We start from the raw sequence: 14,504 nt of genomic DNA, 5'->3' as shown, positions 1-14,504 counted from the left end.
AAGAAATACAGGTGGGTTAAATGACTTCTGTTAATCTTTCAGAAGAATCAAATATTTACATGAAATGATCATTGATCATTGCCTGTTCTGGGTCCTGTGTGGATTTGGATGTGACTGCCTGAACTGAAGCAGCGGGCCCTGACCGAGATACAGCAGTTATTCTAGATCTGACACCTGCTGTCCTTTTAGTCTCAAAATTGGTCTCTCTCCATCTTGGTAGGAAAATACTTAAATTACTAATTCAATACACCTTTGAGAGAAAAAACACTCCCCCATAAACACAAGATTGGAAAAATAGCACAGATGTTCGTCTCTAATGCAATTCCCATTCAATTTCCTAAGTGCAGTCCCCAAGTGTAAACTAGTTTAGCGTTATGTTTAGCTTGCAAATTCTTTTTAATAAATAATGAATGCAATAAAACGCCGGAGATCAATTGCACGCTGAGAAATCATAAAAGCGTCCCTAAGTGCCGCCAATGTTTGCTGATTTGGACATTTTCCCCAGTATTCAAATTGGTCGTGTCAGTTTAAAGATCCCGTCGAAATGTTTTGATTACTTTTCAAGTGTCTCCCGGTGACGCCGTATCCCGCTCACGCCGACCCTCCGCTCAGAGGTCTCGGTAATGAGTGCACGCTCTCACTCTGCCGTATCTCTCCATCTCTTTGCCCAGTGGAGGGGAGTCGAGCCGAGAGAGGGGGTGGGGAGGGGGACGGCTGATGTTCGCAAACACATTAGTTACAACCATCTGGTGGTGGGACAGTGGATGATGTTTAAATCTGACTATAAAACCAGGGTGGTGGTGATGCGCTGCTAGGTTAAAAAAAAAACGATGGCGATGAGCAAATTCAATTCGGGAGCGGCCCATTGCTACGGCAATTTCATTAGCTGCCAGTAGCTCCAATCTGTCTGAGGTGAACTGTTCACTATAGTGTTACCGTTTAAACATACATGCACATACCCTCGAAGTATATTATTAACAACAGCTGACATCAGTTTTATGCATATTTTTGGAATATGTAAACAATAATTTGAAACTTGTCACTCTCTCTGTTCCTCTGTGCACACCCGCACGCATATCTGCAGATTGGATGTGCACAACAGATTGATTCAGCACAATACAAACCCCAATAACGCAACTAGGGGATTCTGAAGGTTGTGAGGGCGTTGCTAAAAGGTTAATTACCGAACCCTGCCCAAACTGGCCATCTGGACATGTACACGAGTGCGCTCTCTGCCCTCCATCTCAAAGCGCAAAAGAGTGAAAAATTGGTAGAGTGACACGTCTCACCCTCTGTTCTGTCGATATACAAAAGCGCATGTTAAGACGAAAGACAGGACCCTTGCATTTTCTGCAAACACACACACACACGCACACCATGACCTGTGCACACTGGTAAAATTCGGATATCAAATTAATGCATTGGTGTTGGCCACGCACCATTGCTCCAAATAAAACTTAAAATTCTACATACGTTTAAAGTGTTTAAATTTAGACATTAAAATAAAAGTAAAATAAAAGTATTTTTATTTTGTCATCGTGAATACATTTACCTTTTTTGCACTGCACGTAAGTAGTTAATAACACAATCCAGGATATGGCTACCATAGCCTTAAAACTCATTTTTAATTTCAGACCACATTTCATTTGATATGAATGTTAATCAAATGTCACATAATGTTTTAGTCATTGTTTGATTTGACACAAATTTGACAATCCAAAATAGGTGTAGCCAATTTCGAAATGTAATGCTGGCTGCAGCTCCTGCTCTCTCTCTCTCTCTCTCTCTCTGTCTGTAAGCCATTTATGTTTTTGTGTATTGACATCCTGGTCTTTTGTGGCACATTATCAGCGTGGCTTATTGTCAAAAGTGGCCTGAGGTGATGTGCTGAAAAAAGTTGCAATTATGTACGAACAGACAATAAAAGCAAAGCCCCGAGGTCCAGGGATGATAAAGGTCTCGAGGAAAGGGGTCATTGGTCCCTTTAGAGTTGCTTCCCCCATAACACACACACACTCGCACAAGCACACGCGCACACACACACACACACACACACACACATATCCTACACCCTCTCACTCGCTGACATTGCTGGGAGAGCATGGGAACACTAATGCATCTGTCATGATAACAAGCTAAGAATAACACCAAGACACCAAACTGAGCCTAGAAGCCATTGGCGACGATTCATTCAAACCTGCACCATTGATTTATTTATCACGGTCAAGGGGTGTAGCCAAGCCAGGGGCTTCATTTGGGGTTCTTCCCATAAGTAACATCTTTGTAAAGTGCGATAGTAAGTCAACGCCAACGGCTCTCCTTTCCCAGCGAGTTTAAATGAGACTTTGAACCATAATAAAGCGCTAACGCTATTCTCCATTACTGTGGATTAACCTATTGATTTCATAGGGTGGGAAAAGAGGAATAAATAAAACAATAATTACGCATTGCAATTATCCTTTAAGCATACTTAATATGAATAAACATACTGGGAAATTTAAGACAAGTGTATCTACCCAAAGTTTCACTGATTAAATGAAGCTTGAATATTTTCTGTAGAAGCACTGTACTGCAGAATACTGTACTATAGAAAATTACCAGCAGAAATAACACTTAGACATGCTATATAATGAGGTCCATTCATTTGTCGCGTGCACTTCGGTGAAAGGTTTAAAACCATTTCGACGGGAAAAAGTTGACGACTTCCAACAGTTAACAGACCCCATAAATTCCTCAATCAGTGAAATAAAATACTACATATAACTAGTATTTAAATACGGTGGTAATACACTTTAAATAATCTTTATATTTGTTTTGTTGTATTCGTCTTTCATGTAGTTCCAATTTCATTTACCCGTCTTCGCCAACATTTTATTATCCTGCGTTGTGCTATATGTTGTCATTAGGGCGATGCGCTGCGCCACAATGAAGGTTAATGCTGGGTCAACACCACATTTGAAGGGGCAAAAGCGCGAACAGTGGTGGATGATCAACTGATCAATTTAGTGCGAGCCACTATTTGGCTTAGCAATCACAGTTCTGGTTCATCCACAACATACTTGGACTGTATTCGGAGGAACAAAGAATAGGAAAATAAAACCCTCATGAATTCATCTCAAGCTGTCAGTTACCCTTTCTGCCCTGAAATAGGATATTTTCACAGGAGAGCCAGAGAAGGAAACTGAAGACTCTCTTGATCCTGCACCTACATATGACCAGTGTTCATCAGTTACACTGCCTATTGTGATATTTACCAGTTCATTTAAAGGAGAGCATATGGATGCACATATACAATATAAATAACATTTTAGGGCAGGGGGAGGGGCCAGAGGTGCAGGTGCTGTTAGCCTACTTTGCAAGGTGACTTGCAGGTGTTGGATTTAAAGTTTGAAAGTTACAGACAAAAGTCGTGATTTAATTTATCTTTAAAACATAAAACAGCACACGAATGAATCAAAATGATATATACGAATGCGGGTATTATGTAGACTGCATCACCACGGAGCCAGAGGGAAGGGTTGAAAAGTAACTTTGGAAACTTTTCCGTTACGCGGTATTCCAAGCCTACTTGACTGATTAAGTTTATGCAGTTAGTGAACAGGGAAAAGTGAGCTGGTCTAAAAAAAAATTGTATTTACTTAGCCTACCTGGCATTTGTGCAGTCGTTGTACAAAGCCTCGAAGTCTTTGCGGGAGATGAGTTTGCAACGATTCACGCCCGGCTGAATAGCCCCGAGACCGCGAAGGATACGGACCTGTTCCACGGTGCAGACGACGGGACATATATCCAGGCGCTTCAGCTTGGTGTACACGGTGTGCAACCCTCCGACCAGATGTTTCAAGAAGAGGTCGAAAACCTGCGGCAGGCATATTAGCTCCTGACCGTCCACGGTGAAAGAGGCTACTTTGACCCCATGGACCTCCACCATTTTGCACTCGTTATTGCCGCTGGAGCTGTTCCCGTTTCCACCACCGCCGCCTCCGCTGTTGATGAAAGAGTTGATCATGCTGCTTGTCAGCCTGGGAGACTCGTCGGGACTAGAGTACAGGGGATCTGGGCGGAATAAGCCGCCGGACCCCGGAGTGGAGGTCGGCGAAAGCACCGGGGGAGTTGCTGACAGGGCCATAGTTACTAAAGTTTTTTTCCTTTCTGTACGCTTTCTCTCTCTCTCGCTCGTACGTACACCCTCTTGCGCTTTTCTCTCTCCTTGCGCTGGTTCTCTTCGTTCTTGATGGTTCACATGCAACCGTGGTCGGGTCTAGTTGTCGGCAGTAGCAAATAGGCTACCTACCTCGCAAGTGGGAAGTCGGTGTACAATGAGCACTCCTGCGTTCAGGGCTTCAATTAGCCAGCCCACTGCAAGGCGGAGTGACATCGCTGTCTCCCAACAAGGAAGGCAATAACATACGCCCGAGAATTCCATTGGTGTTCAGTCTGTAAAGGGCGGGTCACAAAGAGTCATTAGTTGCTGCAACAGTATCGGCGCATAGACCTGAACTTATCGCGAACTATTAAATCAGTGATGGTCATGGAAATAAATTGTCATGCTTTCTATCAACACATACAGTTACAGTATCACCTGAGTCCTGACTATGCCGTATGAAAGCCTATAGAATAACCTACTGTGTGTCTCATCCGGTCAAAGGCTATATAAAACAGTAATTTAAGTTAACAACAGAGAGATACTGAGTTTTAATTTATAGGTACACTTCATTGCTAGTTATGTGTCAGCATCCTTGGAATGATTTCGATATTGAAGCTCCGATTTGTATCATTATGAATCTAAAAATATGATTTTCGCAATTGCATGCTTTGCTGTTTAGATCCGGCGTCCCTAAACACTATATAGGCTACATTTATTATTTGAGTTCGTTAAAAATAAGTCACAAACTACAACTGCCCCTCAGACTCTACGTAAGCATAGGCCTACATTTAAGTCAGGCTGATTTTGTAAACGTAGGCTACCACCATTGCGTTCATTCTGTAACTACGTCCTCTACATTTGACCTGAGGTCTGCTTTAAAAAGACAACACTCCTGTGCGCAACCAGAAGTAAAAATACCATGTTTACTCTACGCAGTGGAAACCAGTGGAAAACAACACTGCGGATAAATGCGTTCACTTTCCCTTGTCCCGCAAAAGTTGCTAGCCTACTACTGTTACTTTCATACATGTTGCCTGTTTCATAAATGAGCATAAAATACTGTCTAGGGCATGAAACAGCACGTAAGACCACCAATGGCTTTTACCGTATAAGATAAGATGACCAGTGAATCATGCTCTGATATTGTCCATTTCATTCAGTCCAACATGAACGCTGTCTGTTAGCCATTGTAAACTGAAGTAGTTGTTTAAGCCCATGATTCACGCCTTTTGTCTTAAAAGAATGTAGTCTGTTATTTAACTGTCTGTTGAAATTTCACAGATCTTTTTGTCTTTGCTGTGCAGAACGGTTGCCTCTTACAGGCAATGGGTGACACATAACTCTTCCATTGTGTGGGTAGGGTTTGTAAGGCTCTCAGACTGTTTTGGTAAATATTTCTCAGAGTGCTCATGAGAGGCTCATGAGAACTGAATCAAAAAGCTTACCCCCATATAATGCATTTAATGTTGCATTAAGCTATAATGTAGGCATGTTTTATGTATCATACATCATGTAGACCTAGCCTACAGTAGGTGAAACCTATAGCCTTTTTTGGGGGGGGGGGCATCAACTGTGGGAAGCAAATCTTTCTTAAGTCAAAAAAGTTTGAAAAAAATTAATATAAGAATAATGTTTAACCTTTGGTCTTTTGTAGGTTCCATGGGAAGATTAATACTGTAATGGGGATTTAAATGCCATGCAAATTTCTGTAAGTACCTAGTTAAATTAAAAAGCTGGATGGCAATCGGGAAATTAGATACATATTTTACCTGGGTTTCAATTGCACCTTGCCCCTTAGTCTTACATTTAATCTTAATGAAGGCCTGATTATCATACCAGGCTGATCAAATGTAGGTGCCACCCAACACCCACCTACTCAAGACCGCCCACTTTCTGCCCTCTCCATATCCAACTCGACAAGTCATTCTTCACCCCTTAAGCACATGTAATGGTGCCCACCTATTCTCGCTGTACTCAAATGGGGGGCCAATCACGCAGTATAGGTCAATGAGAAAGTGCCTGGTGCTACACTTAACCATCTGAGCTTGATCAAATCATATCTTGTTAACCAGGGCCCAATGGCCTGTGAAATCACTTGAATTGTTAGAGGCATGTGAGGGGTGAGAATAGCATCACATGAATAGAAATGTCTTCATGTTGCAGTGAAGTGCAGAATATGTTTAAACCATGTTTCATGGAGTGTGTAGCAACTGGGAGATTACATAGTATCATTAGCGCCGAAGGATGGCGCTTCAAGGGTTAAGGCGTTTAACTGTAAAACTGAAAGTCTACGCAATTTTTTATGATATGGTTGTTTTTTGTTGCTTAATGATATTCCTATTCCTACAAGGAAGTCATCTCTCAAAGAATTGAGGTTTATATTTGTAAAGAAGAGTTCACATAAGTGGCTGAGTGCAAATAGATTAAACATAACAGCAAGTACTATCTGTGAAAGGGAGTGAAAAAAACATAGCCTCTTTTGAAAGCCTCTGAACATTCTCCAAAGAATATCTGGTACGGATAAAATTGCATTATGATTGTGCATTTTTTGATGTGAATAGTTCAATGACTAATTGTTGTCGTGGAATGAAGCCAAGTGCATACAGAGTTAACAGGGTACAGTAAGGGCAGCCGAGTGTGTGCTTGTTTGGTTCCCCAAACTGTCTGTCTGTGTGTGTCCATCTGTGTGTTCTGTGTTTGTGTACGTGTCTGTATATTTGTGGATTACAAAGAGGGGATTTATTATTGTAACAAAATATGACAACATGACCTCAAATCTGGGCTCTGTAGCTATTATCAAATCTGTAATAAGATTATGGAAAATGAATGACAAATAAAGAATGGAGGGGAAATGTTAAACCGTGATAAGTTAGAAACTACACAGAAAGGAAGACTACACATTGAGGAATACTTTTCTCAGTTGAAACAGGGCTTCTATACTCTTTGGTTGAAATCCGTTTGCAGATGGGAAAAAGGGAAAAGCCATCCCACAAAAAACTCCAAATTGATATGGGTATTGTTAAGACCTCTATTATCCAAATTAGAAATGCATACCAGAAATACACACACTTTAGAAATACATACATTTAACTCTTGAGTGAGTTCTGACGAAAGCAGAAAAGATGGGCTGTTTTGAGAGAATGAATTCAATTACTGTGGGCCAATGCAATGTTGACAGGGGTATGAGAAACTGGCCCAGAAAGATTTTGGAAACATTTGAAGCACCCAATGTGAATGTAACCTACAAAGCCGGATCGGGTAATTTGAGAAGTGGTGACCTGGATGTAACCTCTGCACAAGTTGTAGGGTCAAAGGTGATAGCCACAGATGTGTCATGACCAGGAACATGCAGAGATGTCCCAAGTGGATAATTATGCATGGTAGGCCATTCCAAATCTAGCCCAAGTTGTTTTAATAGTTTAATCTTGGTTATGGAAAGGAGGATTGATGATTTTTACAAGGTGGGATTCTGCCCTATACTCTCCTGAGGTAGTGGATCAACTGCCAGGAACATGCACACTACACCTGAATAACATTATAATAACTATAATAACTTTAATATTATATAATTATAATGAATAGTATCAGGCACTTTTATAAATCCTTTGATTGATCAGCACATGGGCCAAAAACTAAATACAAATCATGATGAAACATCAGATTGCAGATTTTTAAAAACAAGATGAGTCTTAATTCCATGATGCCATGTATTGTACAAAATTGCAGTAAGACACTGTTATAGGTCAACTATCGTCTCAGAAGTGGTCATCAGAGGTTGCATGGGGCAGCATGGGCTGTAGCACCTGTTCTTATATAAGGCCAAGGAAGAAGATTCCAGCAGATAGTTTCAGCAGGTGGGATGCAGGGCATGAGTCAGCTTTGGAAAAAAGGCTTTTGTTTTGACAAGTCTAATATGCAAATAATGCAACGAGGTTTTTTTCATTGTTTACATGACATAGTGGCTATCATTTATACATTTTAGCAAGGTGCATTTGTTTATCCACACCAAAGCATATTTAAAAGAGTTCAAAGTATGATAAGAAGCTAAAGTTGTTGACTGGCTCACCAAGTGCATAAGTTCTTAGCTTTGCAAAAAAGCCTAAATTATGCACCATCCTGTGGTGTGTTTGCAAACAGTGTTTTAGTGGCATAAAGTCTTCCTTATTTCACAATGGCCGTTGCTGATACCATGGTGATAAGCAGAACCTGGACCAGGAGACGTGCTTTATATTTACATTACATTACATTACATTTATGGCTTTGCTGAATAATCATAACTCACAGTTCTGGAAGGGGTAGAGAGGTGTGTGTGTGTGTGTGGCTAACCCTACCCCTAACCCAAACCCCTATCCCTCCAAAACAGGAGCATTGGTCACCCAGGGGCCTACATGTTTGTTGCCAGAGGCACATGGGCTGCATTAGATGATATGGTCAGCTAATGAACTCCATGTAGTGGCACGTGGGTAAGAGATGGCTCAGACAAGACTAGTGTAGTTTCACTGTTTGCCCATATCATGAGATGTATACATACAGATGATGAAAACAGTCAAATAGATTTTTAAGAGAAAAATTTTCTAAAATAACATAGGTAAATTACAATTACCTTTATTTGTTAATCTGTCTGTATATCTATCTGCCATGCAGTGCCCATCTCTGATTACAGGCCTTTATTGAAATATAAACATGAAAACAAACTGGAATTATCAAGTGCCCAGACCCGAGGGATACTAATGAGAGGGAGAGAAGTGGACGACTGGAAGTGGACTGAGGAATGCAGGGAACGTTGTAATTTAGTGTTATTGGTCCGTGCCTTTTCCCTGTTTGATGTAAAATATTGCAGGGGGGGGCGGGGGGCAGATGTGGAACACAGTCCTCTCTTGATGTAATGAAACATTTTTTTATTAATGCGAGCATAACACAAATCAATAGCAACAATAAATTACTGGTGATTGTAATTGAATGTTTTTCTAATTTTACTGTCACTTGCGATAAATATGCATGCCCATTACAGCGTTTTAAATTCATTACACTTTCACGTCTTTTGCCTGATGAAATGTATATACATCAGCAGTTGAGCAATTCATTTCGGCTGTGACGTGCGCCAAAAAGCTGGTGGACACTCAATTTAGGTAAAATATCACCCTTTAATACTGCTTAAGAGTGGACAAGCTTGTTAGTTGAGTATGCTCACCGTACTTAATTCTTTGGAGAAAGCGCATGCTGGTGATTTAATGACACTTTCTCCACAGCAGCTGCCAAGTAAAAGGGTGACAGGTCCAGCCAGTGAGAACGGCTCGCTCTCCTCTCACTTTCTGGGGCTGCACGGCAGGCGAGCGAAGCCACCGTCTGGAGCCAGGAGAGTCTCTGCTGAGCTTGTTATGATGAAAAGGCTCCTATATGACATGATCACCCAGGCCCAGTCCTTCTTATGTTCAAAAAGTGAAAAAAAATAATGTATGGAGGTTGGCACTTTTGCTCTCTACAACATCTGATGTGACCTGGCTACATAAAGGCAGCAGCTATGTATAGGATGAAAGACACAACAAAATGAAAGGAAATAAAATTTAAATAGTGTAAGTAAAATGTTTTCAAACAAAGACAACTGTGCTAAGGAGATTAAGGGCACAGTCAACACAGAAAGAAAATAGCATACATATAATGTATGTAATGGACCATATACTAATAGGCCATATCCCATGTATGATGACATGCCTCTTGTGTGCATCGTGTGTTGGTGGCTTTATGAGCCAATTCTTGAGCAGATGTTACTAAGGCAGTGCAGGCACTGGAACTGAGTGGCTGGAGATCTGGGCAGAGGGGAGTCTGCCAGCTTTGGCTGTGTCCCTGTCTCCTTGGCGGCTGGATGCCTGGTGTTGTTGAACTTCATGCTTTCTTCCCTGGCACTGGAGGACAAGTTACTTTCAGTCACCTCCAAACTAACAGGTTGTGTGATGTCAGTATTTCCAACAGGGAGTTCACATTTGTTTTTACCCAAGCACTGTGTTTACCTGTATTGGGCTCTGGAAGTCTGAGATATGCACAGAGCAATTACCATTATTACATTAGGAGTCCAATAATATTTCTGCATTTCTTATATTCAGATTAAATCAATATCAACATAATTTATAGAAGCTATGTGTAGGCTATTGTTTAGACTAGCCAAACTCACATTCTTTTTCAAATTAAAATGAGTCGATAACAAAAACACATCTTCATTTTACTTTTACAGAACTACATTTCAAAGTGATTGAAAGGTTAAGAGCCAAGAAGTTTGGATATTTGGTTTTAAAAATAGTTGGTAAGGGTTTGTGTGATAATAACAGCATTAATGCTTTGTCAGAATGACCTTGCTAGTATGGTTTACTCTCCAATGTGCATAATCTCAGTTCTATTTGCCCTTACCTTTTCCATCCCAACTTTAATACATAAATAATGAACACACACGCACACACACACACACACAAAACACTTCAAGTCTTGCAACGCATTCTCTTTGAATTCTATTTCAAAGTAGCAGAAGCAGAAATTTCAACCAAGACATTTTCACAACCGATGATTGAATTCGGGCCAGTGCTTTGAGCGGGACGCAAAACATTGGCTGCAATTATTTCTGTTTAATCTTAGCCTTGAGTAGCACTTGTCTCTCCAGCACTCAAAGGCCCACTATTTCTGATTCAATACCCTTTAAACTGAGGCGCAAGGCCTGGGATGCAGCTACTCATAATGGTAGCAGTAGCGCTCACTTGATAGAATGATAGGCAGTGGTCTACGGGGACGTCGCCATAGCTGTATAGCAGCCCCCGGCAAAAAGCTGCAGGGTTGGGTATTAAAAAAGTAGAAGCCACGAGTTGAGGTCTCCATCTCCAACAATCCTCAGAAGCCCGGATCAAAGAAAGCGCTACGCACAGAAGTGCGCAGCGAAAGGTGTGGGCACTTCGAAGATAAAGAGTGCTTGATTTTGTACAGAGCAACGTTGTGCTCGCAGCATTGATTATCCTTTATGGCGCAGCCAGAAAAAACGCCTCTGAACGTATCCGTCGGTGGCACACGATGAAACGTACCACTGATTTTTCGATCCACACAGGTTTTCCTTTTCATTTCGCTCCGATTAAAAAAAGGGAGCTGCATCCTCTTGAGAACGCGCGCCTGACACCAAGACACCCCTTCACACAAAACCCGCGACAAACTCTTGTTTAAAGCATTTCTGTTGTGTTGTAGATATATTTGAGGGAAAGAAGAGAGGAGGAGGAAGAAAAAGAGCTCTTGTTTGCCATCTGCCTTGGCCAGAGTGGTTTTAGCGTAAACAAGACGGTTGTTAAAAGCAGATTGGAGACGATGCGGTGACACCAGTCGGTTTCTTGAACCTGTGAACACCTGTCCGCATTTCCCACCGGTCGTTTCATCAGCTATCGTATAAAAAAGGAACAGATTTTGTCAGTAGAAGTGTGTGCGCTGAATGAGCGGGACACAGAGAAAGAATAAATCCTGTCTGCTTAATTGCTATATGCAATCAACATCATAAATAGGCCTGTGGAGAGAGTAGCCTAAAGCTCGTCATCTGATATGATCAGACAATTTGATAGCTTAGCCTATAGTAGGTTGCCGCCTGTAGGCAAAGGATCATAGGCTATGTAAATTTAGACGTTTGGCTTGTTTTCCTCAGCAACAGATTTATTGAGGCTCATTTGCAAAGATGGCTCAATATAAATGAAAACAGATATAGTTATAGGTCTATGTGAAGGCTTGTAAACTAAGATCTGCCATTAATTGTTGTCTAGATTGCCTAATCTTTTTAAAAAAAGATCTATCTATCTATCTATCTATCTATCTATCTATCTATCTATCTATATCTGATCATTTTAGATTAGTGTCATTTGAAATAGGCTATTTATTCTGCACAAGTGATAGGCTACTAGATCAGTGGCAATAACTGATCACATGACAGAATTCTAAATCAAGATGACTTCCGACATCCTCATCCGAATTTGATGATTGTCATACTTGGTACAGGTAATGTGAAATAATATTCGTCTATGAAAGAAAATGTTTACACCATTAGTTCTGAAGTTTGCTTTTGTTGAAATAATAGGTGGGCATGTGTTTTTACAAAGTATTCGGGCAGGTTATTCATAGAATATGGTGTCAGGTGATGGGAGTTGTAGGCAGCAGCACAGTGTTGCATAAGCTACACCTGTAGTGAAACACAGCAGTGTAGGCTACAACTTTGGCAGATACTTTCTCTACTTTGTATTTTACAGTAGCCTATGGCATTTGTATTTTGTTAAGATGACTAGATACTTGCTTTTTAGTCATAGAATAGAACACAGCTGATCACTGTTGTTACATGTCACGTTTTGTATGTTACATTGTTATCAAGGAAGGTATAGGTTAACCTGACTCTCGCCAGATGAATTTCGTTCCGCTGAGCTCCGCCTAGCTTCACTCACATCCATCTGGGACCTCTTCCGTTGAGAGTGATTTCTGCACCAGATTTTATGGTAGAGCCAATCAGGATGCAGGGCGGGAGTTTCATAGATGTGACATAGCGTAGAAGTGACTGTGAGACTGTTATCAGCGTCACGGGTTGGCAGGGCTGTAGTACTCGAGTCCGGTCTTGGACTCGAGTCCGGACTCGAGACCGTTTTTCTATGGTCTCGGACTTGTCTCGGACTCGCTAGTATTTGGACTTGGTCTTGTCTCGGTCTCGGCCACTGGTCTTGCCAAATATGGCTTTTGGTCTCGACCGAGTCCAGGTGTCTTTAGGGCCATCAAAATTAACGTGTTAATCGCCGCGATTCATTTTGAAATACATAATGCGTTACAAAATATTAACTCAATAGTGTTTACCTTTGTGGGGGGCTGATGTCACGTAACGGAAGCCGCAAAACCTAAAACCGCAAGCCTGAGAGTTTATTTTACTGTCTGTGGAGTTAGCTGAAGATAAAGAGGAACCAACATTTAGCCAAATAGTAGCTTTACTGCAAACTGCTTTTCACTCTTGTTAGATAACGTTTACAATGTCAAAATGCACCAACTGCAACAGTTACATAAAGATGATACTTTTCGGCTCCTCTCCATTAAGATCCAACTTGAACGTATGCTACTCCATTTAATTAAGAGCGCGTCTGAACGCACACGAGAAGGAGAGAAAACGATTGGCAGGCTCCAGCTGGCTTGTCGTTGTTGATGATAATTGATATCTCCTTTTTAATATAAGAAACTTATAAAAGGAAGGCAACAAAGACGAGGTTAGAGGAGATTGCGGATTTATCCGATTTCCACTACTGACCAGTTATAAACATGTATGTAGGCTGCACTCACTGTGATTTGAAAAATGGACAAAAATATGAAGAGTTGTCTTTGCCTTTGTGTAATGGAACTGGTGAGTCTTGAAGTCTTCAATAATTTGTTTACATGAAGCACATATTATGCCGATTGAAACACATTCCATTCAGATAGCTAGGTGACTGGCTCAGGCTCATCATTCACTTTTAATTGCAAACAGAAAATGTCTAGCTAGCATCATGTCATTACATGCTTCTATTTCCAAAGGAATGAAAACTGTTTATACCAACTTAATATCATGCTTATCATTGTTAATATTGTACAATACATGTGGTACAAACAATATTAGAGCTTGTGGACTAGCTATAGGCTATATTTCAATGGAGCTGGTAAAAAAAAGATCATTATGAGAACGTGGCCACAATGGGCTTAAAGTAACAGTGCACCATTTACAAATGAGTTAAACAGCATCATATGTGTAGTATTTCTTAAGAAATTAATACTTTAAAACACAATTACTGTGTCAGTATTATCATTTAAATAATATAAAAGTGTTTTACTTTTACCTTTGTGGTTACTCATTAATTTTGTGATTTATGTTGAAGCTTTAGTCTTTAGGAACTTTTTAATTGCGGTTAATCGAGATGAATTCATTTCAAAATATATATTTTGAATCGTTTGACAGCCCTATAATAATATTGGAGAAGGGGAATGGCTACACTTACAAATCCTGGGTGTGTTCACACTGTTTTTGCTTTTAGATAATAATAATAATAACCCAAAATGATTGTCTTGATACTGTCATGCACAAGACTTTTTTTCCTATCCTGGACTCGGTCTTGACTCGGACTCGAACCTTTTTGGACTCGGTCTTGTCTTGGACTCGAACCTCTTTGGACTCGGTCTTGACTTGGTCTCGACTAGTCCTGGTCTTGGACTTGTCTTGGACTCGACAAAGGTGGTCTTGACTACAGCCCTGCGGGTTGGCTTCAATGTGAGTGGTTGAAGTAGCACGTCAATGTAGATGACGGACAAGTGGCTTATCCAATCATATGCAAGCATTTTTTGATTAGGC

At 40.8% G+C, this 14,504-nt stretch overlaps 1 protein-coding gene across 1 annotated transcript in view; it reads right to left on the bottom strand.

The window, feature by feature from the left end:
• The window catches only part of LOC121709094 (dachshund homolog 2-like), a 59,364-nt gene extending 55,048 nt beyond the window's left edge, over positions 1 to 4,316 (bottom strand). Inside the window, exon 1 of the mRNA XM_042092166.1 lies at positions 3,648 to 4,316. Coding sequence (XP_041948100.1) covers positions 3,648 to 4,126 — 479 coding nt within the window. The 5' untranslated portion in view covers positions 4,127 to 4,316. The remainder of the gene's footprint in view (positions 1 to 3,647) is intronic.
• Positions 4,317 to 14,504: the final 10,188 nt, after the last annotated feature.

The sequence above is a fragment of the Alosa sapidissima genome, chromosome 5 (assembly GCF_018492685.1).
Source record: "Alosa sapidissima isolate fAloSap1 chromosome 5, fAloSap1.pri, whole genome shotgun sequence".
NCBI classification, from domain to species: domain Eukaryota; kingdom Metazoa; phylum Chordata; class Actinopteri; order Clupeiformes; family Clupeidae; genus Alosa; species Alosa sapidissima.
Note: the sequence above shows the minus strand (reverse complement) of the source record. Positions and strands in the feature narration are given on the sequence as shown.